Source organism: Stegastes partitus, unplaced genomic scaffold (assembly GCF_000690725.1).
Source record: "Stegastes partitus isolate 25-593 unplaced genomic scaffold, Stegastes_partitus-1.0.2 Scaffold581, whole genome shotgun sequence".
NCBI classification, from domain to species: domain Eukaryota; kingdom Metazoa; phylum Chordata; class Actinopteri; family Pomacentridae; genus Stegastes; species Stegastes partitus.
In genome coordinates this window covers 281,597-297,226 of record NW_007578312.1, presented here as the reverse complement: position 1 = coordinate 297,226, position 15,630 = coordinate 281,597, and the positions used below count along the sequence as shown (strand labels likewise).

General features: G+C 39.9%; 1 protein-coding gene across 1 annotated transcript; it reads right to left on the bottom strand.

Annotated features, from left to right (window-relative positions):
- Positions 1-683: 683 nt before the first annotated feature.
- fgf8b (fibroblast growth factor 8b) lies at positions 684-6,563 on the bottom strand. Its single transcript, XM_008288933.1, has 4 exons — positions 6,546-6,563; positions 3,382-3,562; positions 1,845-1,951; positions 684-1,546 (listed from the first exon to the last, which is right to left on the bottom strand). Exons 1-4 carry the CDS (start codon positions 6,561-6,563, stop codon positions 1,250-1,252), a joined length of 603 nt encoding a protein of 200 aa, XP_008287155.1. The 3' UTR covers positions 684-1,249.
- Positions 6,564-15,630: the final 9,067 nt, after the last annotated feature.

Genomic DNA, 15,630 nt, shown 5'->3' with positions numbered 1-15,630 from the left:
GCATTGTGAGAGCAGCAGAGTCCCTCTGTTCAGGGTCTTCTTCCTCCCCTGTCATTTGGCCTCTGATGGTCATGCTCAACTGCTTCTGGGAAGAGGGTTTCTTTTCTGCCTCCCTTTCACTCCCGAATGCCTCTTCCCAGCCATTCCCCCTCTTTCAGTCGATGCCACATTTTGCCACACAGACCCTGATGCTTTTTCTACAAGCCCCTCTTCGCACAGCCTCCCCCTCCCTGCTCAGCCCCCTCCAAACCCCTTCACCCCTCCCTGTGTGACTGGCTTCTTTTTGATAACTGACCCCTCCTCGTGTTATTATTCGAACCCACTATTGTATAACATGCCCTTTTATATGAGGTTTCACAAAGGGCCCATTTGATCAGAGGGTTACGGTGTGCGATCGTGAGAAATGCAACTACATGGTGGTAACCTTTGTTTGGGCCAAAATGGTGGGCTGACCTCATCGCTTTTAATGCATAGCTCAGGCCATTCAGGCCCAAGTCTCACTTGCTGAGCACATTGAATTCGGTAGCCTGTCACAGATATTGCCCCTCAGTTATCTGGGTCTCCGGCTTGAAGAAAACGGAGGAAAAAAAAAAAAAACAACAGTTTTTTTGGGGGGCAACAAACATTGTATGCTAGCTTTCCATCCCAAAACAACCACACAAGAGAAAAAGCCAAACAGCTTGTGAACTGATTCTTTAGTGGTTTTAATATACACTCTACAATAAATATTTCCATCATTTGATGTAATTTACATTTTTACAGTAAAAATATATTCATATATGTAAAAAAAAAAAAGCAGGTTACATATTCTCCAAAATGGCCTCCTAAAGGCAAGATAGCATGTCAACTGAGGCTCAGATGCTGTAACCACAGATAGCTGCCATGTCTAGCTTCATTATACTCATTTCACTTATAAACATTCTTTGTTGCTGAGCTGGCTAACTTCTAAACAAAGGTTTTCATTCATGACATTATTGTTGCGCTCTTCAGTACTTTAAATGCCCCCTGATTTAACAAGAAAAACTCCTTCCTACAGTCTGTCTGAATTGGAAATAACTAGCAGATTAGATAGTCAATGTTTACATACAATCCAGTACAAAGAATTACATAATAAGTCCACAAATGAGGCAAATAAAGTGTATGGGCACTTGACTGTAAAAGATAATTTTTGCTCTCAAGCACATGTTTTCTCTTGCAGTGGTTCCTATGTGCCAGTTCATTCACAATTCTCCCTCAGCGGTTTCAGTCCTCAGCGTTCCCCCAAGTGCTGGTGATGGGAATGTTTAGTCCGCTTGCTGAAAGGGTGCGCGGGGACAGGCAGAGGAAGGACATCAAACGGCCTCCTCTCGCTTAGCAAGTGCCCCCTGGGTAGACGCTTCATGAAGTGGGCCTCCCTCTGGTGCTGCTTGGTCTTGGAGGCCTTCCTCGGACGGCCCTTGCGTGTGAAAGCCATGTACCAGCCCTCGTACTTGGCGTTCTGGAGGGCCGTGTAGTTGTTTTCCAGAACAATCTCGGTGAAGATGCAGTCTTTGCCTCGTCCTTTCCGCTGGGATAGGAAGAAAGAGAGAAAAAAAAAAAAGTGGGGAGAAGCTGAGACATTCTGGATGATTTCCAGCAAGCACAAAACATCATCCTTTTTTTTCCCCCAGACAATCAAATCGACTTTGAAACCTTAGGAGGGCTGCTCAGACAAATCTCAAAATCTAATTTGTTCTGGCTTCAAATGTGTCTCAAAAATGTGTCGCCATAAGCTGCAAATCTAGAATAGCATTTCCAAGAAACGGACAAACTTCAAGATGTTGCTGTAGCCTTATGTGGCCACAGAACTATGAATTCCAGATTACCTTGCCAATCAGCTTCCCCCTCTTGTTCATGCATATGTAGTATCCTGTCTTCACCCCTTTAATACGAACACGACTTCCAAAAGAGTCCGTCTCCACTTCCAGTTTAGCTGCACAGACAAAACAAATCACAAATAATGAGATGACACAGTTCTGACAATGGTGCAGGCGTACAGATTATGATGTTAGAGTACGTGAGACAAATGAGCTCTGCCCTTCTTCCCTCTCAATGTGTTCTTTATGCATGGCAGAGGCTGTAATAAAGTGGATGGTGTCATCTTTAAATGGCATTAAATTGTTCTGAAATGAGTCGCCCAGAGTTGGGAAAGATGACATATAAATTCCCTCTTAACCCTTTTTATGATCCGACAGCCACCTTTAACAAAGCATGCAGGCCTTCCAAAATAGCATCAAATGATAGTGATTTCGCACGGCGCGATTGTTTCTGAACGTCTGTAAATGCTGTGCTGTGATGCAGCTCAGACTGAGGAATAAAGGAGAGTGAGAATACTGCGGTCAGAGACACAGCCACAAGCACAGAGCAACGGTCAGATTTGGGCCAGTTACAAGAGTGACACCCACTTAGGATATGTAGCCAGTGTATGCATGACTGACTCCCTCCTCTCTCCCTCTCTCTGTGTGAATGTTAAGTCTAGGCAGAGAAATTTAAAAGACAAAAGTGCACACAGGAGAGGCACGGAGAGGAAAAGGTATAAAGTGAAGATGCTGACTTCACCGCTCCTTATAAATTGAGTCATACATTGAGTTGTAAAGCAATGAAAATTCCTCATAACATCTGCCTCCAAGAAGCAGACAGCAGGCATTGAGAAGGGGATGGATGATGGTGGAAAGATGGCTAGACAGACCAAAGTCTTTTTTTGGTGACAGGAATTACGCACACACACACACACACACACACACACTTTCTAGAAGTAAAAGGGGAAATTTTAAGTCCATCATGACAGGTGTCAAGGACTTTTCTAGACCACCAGCACTGTGAAGAAATAAATTATGTGCAAGAGGCCATAAAAGATGGCAGCACTGATGCCACTAACGATGTTTACAACTGCTACTACTGTTTCTCCTGGCTCCTGCTTTTTCCTATAGGCTGCCAAAGGCTACATAATTTACTATGCTTTTCAGCGCTATTGAATTTGAGCAGATTTCGTGTTTTAATGTGAACATGTTTCGCATTTCACTGTTTTTTTTTCTGAAAGGATGGCCTTTTAGACTGATCGATATGGCCATTACGCACGGGCTTCATCATTTCACAGACAATAAAAAGTGCTTCCCTTGAATGGATTTACACATGTGGAGCTTCGGTCAGCTGCGTGCTTATTACACATGATACTGCGTTTTAAATATGTTATGGTATGGGGGAGGTTAAACTCAATTTTAAGGCAAATCCTCACGATATTTTGCATCCATCTCCTATAAATTTACTTAAATAGCTTAAATGGACATGCAGATTATTACATATTTGCAATTCTAACACGCATGCTTCCTTGCTGCTCTTGTCCATCGGTCGCTGCTTTCCTACCGTGCACCGCTCCGTCGTCTCCGTTGGCGTTGACCCTCTTGTTGGCCAGGACCTGGACGTGTTTCCCGCTGGTTCGGCTGTACAGCTGGTAGGTTCTGGTCAGCCTGCGGCTCATCCGATCCGACAGCCGGCTCTGCTCGGTGACATGGTGCTTGAAATTAGGAGGAGACTGCACAGAGTTCTGCCGGACAATAGAAAACACATGTCAAGTAATTTGACATATGACTTCTTCTTTTTTTTCTATTTTAAATGCTGCACAATTTTACATGCCTGAAAACAATCATGTGAACTTGTGAGGAGACTAAAGCTTGTCAGTCAAAGGAGCCCAGGCCCTGCATGGACCGCACTTCATTATGTCATTCATCATATTTAAAATAAACCATTCCTGCTTTGTGTTCTTAAATTTGCAGTCTGCGTATTTTGGAGATGCTTTCAAGGACCCTCGTGGATGACATTTCACTACCACCAATGATCTTTCACCCCTTCTTGACTTTTTTCTTTTTTCTTTTTCGTTTTCCTCTTTTCAGCCGTTCTCCATCCACATATGTTTTAACAATTACCTTTAAGGCCAGAGCTTACCTCTTTTCAAGATGTTTGAATTGTTGCCAATTGCTATAGCGCTCATAATAAAATGTTTTCATTGTTATTGCAGCCTATTGGAGACTCAGAGACGGTGGTCTGTAAGCCGCTAAGCTCTGTGCCTGAATACCTGTTAAGTTTTACTAAAATTAATTAGCCCATAGAACTTTATGCAACATTACTGGGTTTTTATTGACGTGAAAATGTGAGTTACCTGTGCGTAAAAACAAAGCGCCGTGAACTGAAGTAACCTGCAGCCAAAAAAAAAAGCAATTTATTATTATTATTTTTTTTTTTTTTAATCAAACCTGTTGCTGAAATTTTAATGAGGTACACACAGCTTTATTATGTTGACATCTCGTTACTTACAGATAACCTAACCTCGATGTTCTCAGCCTCATCTTGTAATAGTTCAAATATTGCTTCATGAATACTCCACTGATTCGGTGCTGGAAGCTCAAGGAAATAAAGTTCCTCCTGATGGGGATTTCAGATCAGTTTTTATCCCAGTCTTGTTACACATAGAAAATGATTCCCGTGACAATTAAGAGATCCAAAAATGTCAGGGTCCCATGCAGGTAGACAGAATCCGCTCTCCACTCTACTGAAAATTTCAGAAGATTTAAAGGCGTTGCGGTCCTAATCCAAACTTTCAAAAGTCCGGAGAATGTCGCTGTCACCGAACCACCTCCATCAAATCCTCTTTGTGTCATTCAGTCATTCGTCCATAAAGGTTTTAAGGAGAAACAAATCCCCCCTGATTTGTTTTGACAGCAGTGGTGAAGATTTTTTCAGTTTTACGCACGGTTCTTTACGCAGCAGTTGCGCACTGTGAATTTCCTAAAAAGGAGAGTTATTAAATAGGGGGGGGGAGTTGAATGAATCTTACGAGTACCAGCGCGGTTCTGTTTGTTCATAAAAAGAAGTTAAAGCAATGTTTGCCACTGCTGTCTCTTTATAAGATGCGTAGATAGTAAAGCTCCAGCGTCAAGCTTCCTCCCACGTGTATTTCTTGTGGTTGCCTCCAGTCCACATACAGCATCTGTCTCCCTCTACATTTAAATACTTTAACTTGCGGGAAAGTCAATATCCTCCGCGAGAGCAGGCGGAGCGTTCAGGCTGGAGCCAAGTTGAAACTGAATACTTGTTAGGACACTTAGCCTGCAACTATTCGCTTGCAAATTCACAAAGACTGCATTCATCAATAAGTTGAATGTGTAATTAAAAGCTCTATACGATGAAAGATTTGATATAAACTAAAATCTGCCTGGAAGAAATGAGCTTATTTGTGGCTTAATAGGCAACTTAGACCCACAAAGTATTTAAATGAAGCATTTGTTCAGAATCATTGATCTCATTCCTGCACATGTCCTGATATCACTGTACTGTCATGTAAAATGCACATTTGACTTTGTTTTCTACATACAGAAATGTCCCTTTGGAAATATTCATGTTCTTAAGAAAATCTACAGTTACATTAACTTATTCCCTGACTGCAGGTTAGAGGTTGTTTGGTGGTCCCCCAGGACAGACCTCGATGTGCTTTTTCATCCTACATATGTAAGTAATATGTATTCCATGTGAACACATGACACAGAATGGTTTTCACATAACATCTAAAGCCTTTGCCATGGATAGAAATACTCTCGCTCACAATCACTCTTCCATAACTTTTCACAATCCTGGTTTGATTTTGTCATAGTGTGTCTCATGCCTCGGTGGGCTACTTTCACAACATGGCTTCATACTGTACATCATGCAGTTATTTCGTAATTATTCTCTGTGACAACAAAGCAACAGGATTTCCTTCCAGGGAGGATGACTGTTGCATGTTTGTCTGTTAGAGAATAAACACTTTGAACGATGACTGTCAGGAATACGTCTGAACAGCTGGCACTGATTTATTTTAAAGTGGCAGTGAATGAAGTGTACATTTATTTTTTTTAATTAAATACATTTTTAGATGCCATTCAGGTGCCACTGAAGATGATTTTTCTTACTTTCAGAATGTAATAAGAGAGAATTTAATCTAAAAAAAGACACGATTTGGAGGATATCCAGTTTATTTAGCTTCTCGATAACATTTTTCGGAAATTTCTGTGGAGTTTTTCCTAAATCCCACACATCAGAAGCACATGAAGAAGGGAGGTCTTAGAAACCAACATATGGAACAAACAGGAGAAACACTTACAGTGACAAAAACTGTATCACTGTATCATATGAGTGTGTGAGTGCCGCTTTATGACAGATTCACTATTCTGTAACTCAAATCAGCGAGACAGTGTGGATGGAAACATGGAACGAATGTTACACTCACCCCTGAATTCACTGCTGCTGCATGTACAGATGAAATCACAAATTGAAAAAAATGACTGACTGAACGCACAAAATGGGGTAAAAGCATCTGGCGCTCCCTTTCTAAATCTCCCCTGTATATCTGAGCCCTTGTGACACCACGAGTGAGACTAATTTTAGCTGACACCAGTGCCTTGATAACCACACTTTAAATCAGAATTGTTACAGACTCCAAGCCTCAAATCTGATTATTTTCCTAATGAGCCAAAACAGATTTTTTGGACTCTCACCTGGGAGACTTCATACATGCAGGCCTATGTTCACTGAGCGAACGGGATGGGAAACTTTTCACACGGAACAGCTGTACAAGAGTAAAATACAATACATATATAATTATGTGAGTTTTGGTCAATGTCTTAGCTGTAAATCAGTCATTTTAGCCAATGCAGGGGATTTAGAGGGTGAAAATGGACTGCCTTATTAGTTCCAGTGGGACACTGCAACAAGTGATTTTGCCACCTGGAACAATTCAGCACTTTGTACTTTCATATTTTGACCCCTACGAAGCAATGGTTGCACATCCTAATATGAAATCCACCTGTGTGATAATTAAAGCAGCGATTGAGTTTTATGAAGACCACACAGTGACTCAGCAAAAGTGCATGTTTGACTGTCTGAACCCACAGATTAGTTCACTCACGAGTCATCTGAAGAAAATCTGATTAAGAAGCAATGGAAATCAGTGGACATTTGTGTATTTAAAACCCACTGTGACGGCTCTACTGTACATAACTCAAACTGCAGTGTTTTTTGTAGGGTTGGAGGACACGAACATGATTCGTGAGAAAAAAAAGTTATTCACTCATCTTTTTAATCTTTTAATATTAAAATTGCGTGAATTGTTGTCTCAACAAACATGAATGGCATAAATCTGGTTCTTTCCACTAAAATTTCTATTAATTGTACAAGTGCCATTTCTGTTTTATTGTAAATCTGCAGTAAACTAATCCGATGCACTGAATTGTTCACATCTATCAACATTCCCAGCATCCCAAACATGCAGCTAAATCTCATATTCTGGTCAGCGCACCGCATTTCACTGCAACATGGCTCACATTCCCCCTTTGATACTTGCCAGCTTCTGTCCTTGTCATGACTTTAGGTGAGCCAAGACCAGACAGTGACAGAAGTTCACTTGCCTTAATTACTAGGAAAGCCGTCTGCAGCATTTCCCACATTTTCAGTGTTAGTAGAGAATTCAGACAACTTAAAAAACAAAAGAAAAACAAAAACGTATTATGCAATGACTCTTCTTTATATAAGTGATGAAAAGAAAAAAGAAGAGAAAAAGACCCATTTAGCTTCCGCCGGTTTTCTGACAGTCTGTGCACTAAGTGGTCTGTGTTTGTGAATATTTGGCTTGGCTTGTTAGTTTGTGATTCTATAAGATCAGGGCCTTTGTTTTCCCATTAAATCAATCATTGCTGTTTGCATGGCAGTCAACTGTGAAGTGAGTAAATGACTTTGATAAAAGTTCTCCAGGAAAAAAGGAAAATTAGTATTGATTTTGTTGGATACAGTGCCTTCTGTAATGACACTGCTTACTAAGGATGCTTTCACACTCATTCCTCCCGCACCGTATCCGAGTATGTTTGAGCCCAGAGTCCAGGATGTTAGCTAAGTGTGAACATTTAACATTGAAATCCTGGGAGAACGTATAAATAGCAAAACCCTTAAGGAACAAGTCATTTTAAGGGGTTAAAATATCATGCAAAAGTGAGAGAATATATTATTCACAAACATTTTCTTATTACATTATTATTTTTTATTGACATTCAGCGACAAATGTAGTATGTACATCTGCTTTAGTTATTAGTCACAAAATATCAGCCTGAATGTCCCTTTTTTTTTTTTTTTAGGACAAAAAGAGCATAAAAAGGAAAAACAGAAAAAGAACCTCAACATAAAGGGAGTGGGATGCAGTTATTGCTACATACATAATATTTTATTTAAAATTAGCAGGGTCAAAGTCCGGCCTACGTGGCATTGTGTAGTCCATCCACTTCTTCCAACGTGAAACAAAAAGGGCTCTCTTGTAATTCACATCTGCTGTTATTCTCTCCATCCTGTAAATGTCCATCATGTTCAAAGTTGGGCTTTCCCTTGACAGCCATTTTTTCGTAAGGGCCTTTTTGCCTTCCACCAACAAAATACTAAACAAGTATTTGTCTCTCTTTGGCCATCTCTCAGGCATGAGTCCAAAAAATACAATTTTGATCTCCAAAGGCAGGTGACTTCCAAAAACTTTGTGAATTGCATTATGGATTCCCTTCCAATCAGCTTTAATAACCTGACATTCCCAAAAAACAAAATAATGATTTGCATTTGTATTTCCACAATTTCTCCAGCAAGCTGGGGTGTTATCTTCATAGTGAGATTTTTGGCAAGGTGTAATAAAATATCTTATCAGGCTTTTCCAGCCACACTCCCTCCAAATCTGTGAACTGTTACATTTCCATTGATATGACCATATTGTTATCTACTCTTCTTCTGTTGTATGTATTCCTCCCTCCATTTCCCATTTTGTTTTAATGTATAGGGTTGAATGTGTTTTCATGTTTATAAGCCCTTTATATAGACCCTCTTTCTTTGTTTGAACCATATACCCTTTTAAATAGGTCTAACAGCTGTTTGCTTGGTTCTGCTACATATTTAATCTTGTCACTGACAAAATGTCTCATCTGTAAGTAACGATAGAAATCCTGTGGTTCCAATGAATATTTCTCTCTAATCTTTTCAAAACTAAGCAGTGTACCTTCCTTCATTACCTTGCATTATGCCGTTTAAGTCCTTTATATGTCCAATCTTTGAATCTAGTGTCTGATTTATTTGGAGCAAAATGTGTATCATATGCACACCACTTCAGGATTACTATATCGTTTTCTAATTTGTGTTCTATTCACAAACATTTTCATGACACCAAACTGGAATGTTGTGCAAATGTCTGGAAAAAAGCAGAGTCAGGTTCATGTCAGTGGTACTTGGGTGCAGTATGCATAGAGATGAGATAGCTAGCTGTACTAAAAGTATGTTAAAAGTGCGCCACTTGGGACTAGAACCGGAATTATTACAATGGGTAGGTAGAAGCAACAGGTGGGCAGCTTGGGTTGTAGCGCAGGGCTTAAAGAAGCAGATTGCTAACCAGAAGATTCCTCTTTGAGGCCAGATACTGGCATCTTTTCTTTGAGAGCAGTATTTTTGTATCATCTCTGACATGGTGACAACCAAAAACCAAACTAAAGTGCAACTAACAGCATTTGTTCCAATCCATAAATGAGTAGCAGGTTATGTGCTTGAATTGGTGATTTATCAAGAGAAGTGGAACCATGTTAGTGCTTTTTCTTGCTTTGCATCCTCAGAGATAAAAACTTAAGAGGTAGTCTGTGTCTGCTGGCTGGGGCACCACTGTTGAGGATATAATGTCAGGATAACTGCACTGTCTGTCATGGTTTTTAACAGATGTCGACACTTGCATCTGAGAGACAAGGTTTGAAGACAGGTAGGTTTGTTGGGTGTCTTCTATGTCTGTGCATATGAAACAAAAGCAGCAGCAATGTGAAGTTGTATAGGAGCCGAAATGCATTTAGGTTGACGTTTGAACAATTTGAACGCAACAATTTAAGTTCATGACAAAACAAGAATTTTTCAAACTGATTTAAGAGGAGTTAAAAGCAAAAATTGCAGAATGTTGATGTGGATGTATATATATTCCATTTTTACAGTGATAGAGTAAGTTGAAAATGGGATTTCCTGCACGTAAACATGATTTAAAATGTTTTATGCAACTTGCAGCTGTGATCATTGCTTATCAGTTACGGTGCACCTTTATTGGAGTTGTGGCCAGTTAGTCAGTTTTTTTTTTTTATAACCTCTGTTTTTCTCTTAGGGCTGCAAGGTGGCGCAGTTGGTTAGCACTGTTGCCTCATAGCAAGAAGGTCCCCGGTTCACGTCCCGATGGGGGCACCGGGATCTTTCTGCGTGGAGTTTGCATGTTCTCCCCGTGCAGCGTGGGTTCTTTGCGGGTTCTCTGGCTTCTTCCCATAAGTCCAAAAACATGTTGAGGTTAATTGGTGATTCTAAATTGTCCGTAGGTGTGAATGTGAGTGTGCTTGGTTGTCTGTCTCTTAAGTGTAGCTCTGTGAAAGATTGACGACCTGTCCAGGGTGTCCCCTGCCTTCCCCTAAGTCAGCTGGGATAGGCTCCAGCCCCCCCGTGACCCTAGTGAGGACTAAGCAGTGTACAGATAATGGATGGATGTTTGTCTCTTATTTTGCTAAATGTCTATATGAATAATCATTTTTGTACAGGTAGTTTTTTGTTGTGCGCAACTTGAAGTCAATAGTTCAGCTTTATCAAGTGGTCCAGTGGATTTTCTGTAATGTGGATTACCAAGAGAGGAGAACGTCCAGGTGGTGGCTTCATTAATTGGAACCTACAAGTAAAATTCCACTGTAAAGTTTGCTACAAGAACTCTACTGACTGTGTTTGGCACACGTCTTTTGTGTGTATACAAGCGTGGATGATGACATGAATAGACTTGAACATTATAACAGTAATACGATGTGATGGATGGTTGGAGGAAAGTTGGGAGAGGTGGGCATCATACCTAATGTGGAAGTACCATAAGTTTGTCTCTGTTCTTAAAGGAATATTTTGACATTTTGGAAAAATTCCATAGAATTCTTTCGCCCAGAGTTAAAAAGGAAGACTGTCACCACTCTCCGAGCTTTAAATATAAATGGACAGTGACAAAGTCAAAGTCTCGTCCAAGAAACAATCCTGCACATAACCTCAAGTAAACTGGAAAAACTCTTTACACTTTGGTTTTTGTACAGATCAAACACACAAGATGTAATATGACAGTCCGTGAGCTTTGGAGGTGCTGATGGAACGATTTTCTGTGTTTCTTTTAATGTTTGGACAGAGGCAGGCTAGCGGCTTCGCCCTGTTTCCACTCTTTATGCTAAGCTAAAGTAACTGGCTGCTGGTTGTAATATTACATTAGATGACCAGACATGGGATCAGTATCAAGTCCTCTTATTTGACTCTTGGAGACAAAGCAAATACATGCATTTCCCAAAACGTCTAACCACTCCTTCAACTACACACAGCATTCTAGTCTTTGCTTGTTTTTTTTTTGTTTTTTTTTTTCAATGTTTCTACCCCGCAGCCACATTGTGCTTTTAAAACCTGGCTGAGAACATTTTGTCCGGTGCTGTACAGTCCATACATCTATCTCTTACACTTCACAGCAGTCTGCACCAGCCACATACAATTTAGAAACAATTCCATCTCTGCGAGCCTAAATGACATTTGGTTAAGGTGACCTGTCGGACAGGTTTGCCTAAAATTTTCCAGACTGAACATGAAAGGTTCCTTCTGAACTTGATCAAAAGTTATCATTTTTTTTATTCTGCTTTGATACATGCCGCTCTGTCTGCTGCCTCGCTCCAGAGATTCTCGAGTGAGCAGCTTTTTCTGGCCTCTTAATGATTTTGAGAAGACTTGACATGGGTCCAGGTTTTGCCCCTCTCTTTTGCCTTCTCTGTTCAATGCTGCTTTTCTCATTTGGATCACAGTTTGCTAATACAAAGCCTCGGTATCAGAGAGCGAGGTACAAAGACAGCAATCACTGGGCGCTGTGAAAAAAAATATCAGAGAGAGGAACCTTTTTGGCAAAGATGCACGCTGATTATTCTTAAAAGAGGAGTGACTGAATGTCTGAGAAAGCCCCAGAGCAGACTACTATTCAGTAAGAGGTATTATTCCCTCCAGCTAATGCGAGAGATAAAAATACACACTCTTGCATAAGGCAGAGCCAATGGAAAGGTAGACGAAGAAGAAAAAACAGAGCCAGAGAGTATGTATGAGTGTATTTGGGTTGAAAGAAAATGTGACATTTGTGGTTCACCATGTCATCTGCTCGCAGCGCTGCTTGCTCGCCAAACCTCAGTGGCTTTTTAGAAGAAAAACTCCTCAACCACCTGTTGTAATTATGCACCGCTGCTTTGTTGCAACAACGCGAACCACATAATGTGCCTGTAACCACATTCGTCGCAGCAGCAACTTACCTTGAACTGGCTTTTGAGAGCGAGCTGGCTCTGCAACATCACTGAAAGCTACAATTTGTTCCTGGCTCCGGAGGACACGGAGGATTAATGACATAAGTTGCACAAATGGGATTAAAACACTAGATTTTTTTTCTTTCTTTTTTTTTTTTACTGACATTTGTTCACATTTCGATGAAAATTTAATGGACCATGACAACTGATGGGGAAATGGATATCACCTTTAATATGCTTCTCTTTCAAAGGGGTCATAAGTTGTAACTAATGGCTTTATTGTTGCTAGTCATTTATGAACTACCAAAGCTTTAAAAATCATTTGTAAATCATGAAGAAGAGCAATTTGGGGGTGACCAGGCTTTCAGTGGTGCTCTTGCATTAGCTTATTTTGAGTAACCCCCATGGATCATTTGACATTTCACCATTTACAAGAAAATCCTGTTTTAAAGATGAATTTCCATTTTAACGTGCTTATGATTTACATTTGCCACAAGCTAATTAGGAATTTGGAGACTCCTGATAAGTGCAGACTTGATGATTTATTACAGGTTATTAAAAACTTCCCTGTTCAGGTTCAAAGCTAAAATTCTCCAGGGCAACCTGTGCTGGAATATGACTTAATTTGAGTTAGTTTGTGGTACTTTCATTTAACATATCTAACTAAGAATTGCGTAGAAAACAGAAGAACTCATGCATTTATGACCCACAACCCCTCGGCAAGTTCCACCTTAAGTTAATAATGGAGTTTATTTATACAAAGTCCACAAATAGTTTGCAATTAATCATATTACTATTACTGTAATCATATACAATTTTGGGGATTCTTTGTCTGGTTCGATGTTGCTGATAGTTTATTTCCTATGACTTAATAAAACCCTTTTAAAGAACCCATACTGTCCTCATTTGTAGGATTATTATTTTGATTTTGGGGTCTACTATAATATATTTACATGCTTTGATGTTCAAAAAATACTTCTTTTTTCCTCCTCTTACTGCACATTGCCTCTCACTTTGTCTGAAACGTTCTGTTTTAGCTCCTGACTCTTCAAGAAACGCTACAGAAAAGTCCAGTCTGCACCAATTGGCCAACTGACCCAGGGAAAGTGAGGTAACATTGGCTAAATACCATAACTCCGAATCTATGGCTGTAGGCAGAGAGATGTAGCTCCACCAAAAGCAGCTCTGGTGAGGACATAATGTCAGACTGTGACGCAGTTGCTCATTCGTTGTTTGAAAATGTATGCCAAACTTGTGTTGAGGCAGGTGGTGAAACTGTTTCGGATGTTGTCAGGGCATTAAATAGCTGTTGTCTTCGTGGGTCATTCCCATACATGTGGGTCAGAACGGATCTCCGCCACCTTCCTGTTGGTTCCATTATTACCTTGTTTCATGGAACTCGGTTATTCATCTAATGGTGATGGAGCTGCAGTTGGTAATTTACAAAGAGGATCAGTTTTGTTATGACTTCGACTCTCACTCTGTGTTAGTGATTGGTTTGGTTTAAGCACCAAAACACTTGGTTAGGTTGAGAAAAGCAGTAGGGTGACAACTCTACTAATCCACATAACTGAGAGTCTGCAAGTGTCTGCAGATGTTATTGCGATTACTTTCTGATTATCACTGATCAAACTGAGCCGATTAAAGGGCGGAGGAAGTTTAAACAAGCCCATATATAATATAATTATGACAATAATGTACTTTGCTAACAGCTGTTTAAATGGCCTGAAACAGTGACATGATGATGTCACAAAGTAACACCAAAAAAAGTGGACTTCAAATGAGGTGTTTCAGGCAGATAAGGAGCAGTGTTGTCTGTGGATGAGAGTAATTCCCTTTGTGCTTTGTAAATCTGGAGATCTATTATATGCATAAAAAGCTATATAACACACTAAGGGAAAGGGAAAACCCCAAAAAGCATAATATGGGCTCTGTAGAATAATATGATTTATCACAATTTACCATTGACTTATTAATATATGTAACAGCAGACATAATAGGTTATAGTTTATAAATGACTGAATAGCATTTAAAACAACTAACACGATAATTTATTACTGCTAATAAAATGACTTACTAACATTTATACCAGCTGACATGATAGTTTATTGCTGTTTATAAATGTCTTAGGAACGTTTGTAGCAACATACTTAAAGGTTTATACAATTTATTGATGACTTACTGACATTTATTACTGCATTTGCTAGCAATTATGACTGTTTGTTCCATATGGAGACAATTTATTAATAACTTCCCTTCATTCATGTTTTGAACAACTGCACTTAATGATTTATAAATTATGTATTAGCAGTGATAAATATTTAATTAACATTATTAAAGGCATTACACAATTAAAATAATGACATTGCAATGTTTCACTGAAAAAAGGTTTTCCCTGCATTTGGAGACATTTTGGAAACACAAGAGTTATGCAGCTGTGTTCTTCAGTATGAATATTCAGTTTAAGTTGCACAGCTTGCTTGCATATCTTGCATGCAGAGCAGTCTGCAACATATTTCTAGGATGCCCACAAGGATCCAAAACATATTGTCCAATAAAAACTGGCAATAACTAAGTTTGTGCACACATAAATTGCACTGCACTGTTTCTTCTGCACTTTGCCTAATTTTGTTACTGTCATCTTAGAAGTTAACTTCTAGTGATGGAAAGACAGCGTGCAAGGGACAGTAATTGTCCTTTACTGTGCCACTAAAGTGAGGTAATTTGGGGGGGGGGGGGGCGTTCTGTCCACCTTTCAGTCACTCAGTCACACAGTGATGATTTGGTGAGTGTGTGTGTGAGTGACTGTGTATGTGTCGCAACGCCAGAGCCTGAGAAAATTGTTACAGTGAGAAAATTTGGAAAATGGAGTCATCGAATGACGTTTGAAGTACTTACCCATGTTTGAGCAGAGCGACGAGCTTGAATGGCTTTTTAACTGGATGAAATGACTGTCTGGGAATGACCCCGGTGTGTAGAAGTGATTAAGGGGACCTAGTTTCACCAAAACCGAAATGTGTTTGCATAATGACTTTGAGTGGTGTTCCTAGTGATATTAAATAAAGCTCTCTGCTGAAGCTTTTAACAACTGTCGAGTGCAGCAGTCCTGTTTTGCCAGTTCTCTCAGTGAGCTTGGTTTTGCCTATTTCAGTTTCACCCTGTTTAAAAAATATAAATTTTGCTCCTGTTGGTGAAAATAAAGGGGCCCCACGGTGGCATCCCCCATCAGCTCCCCATGTCGAAAGATGCGTGT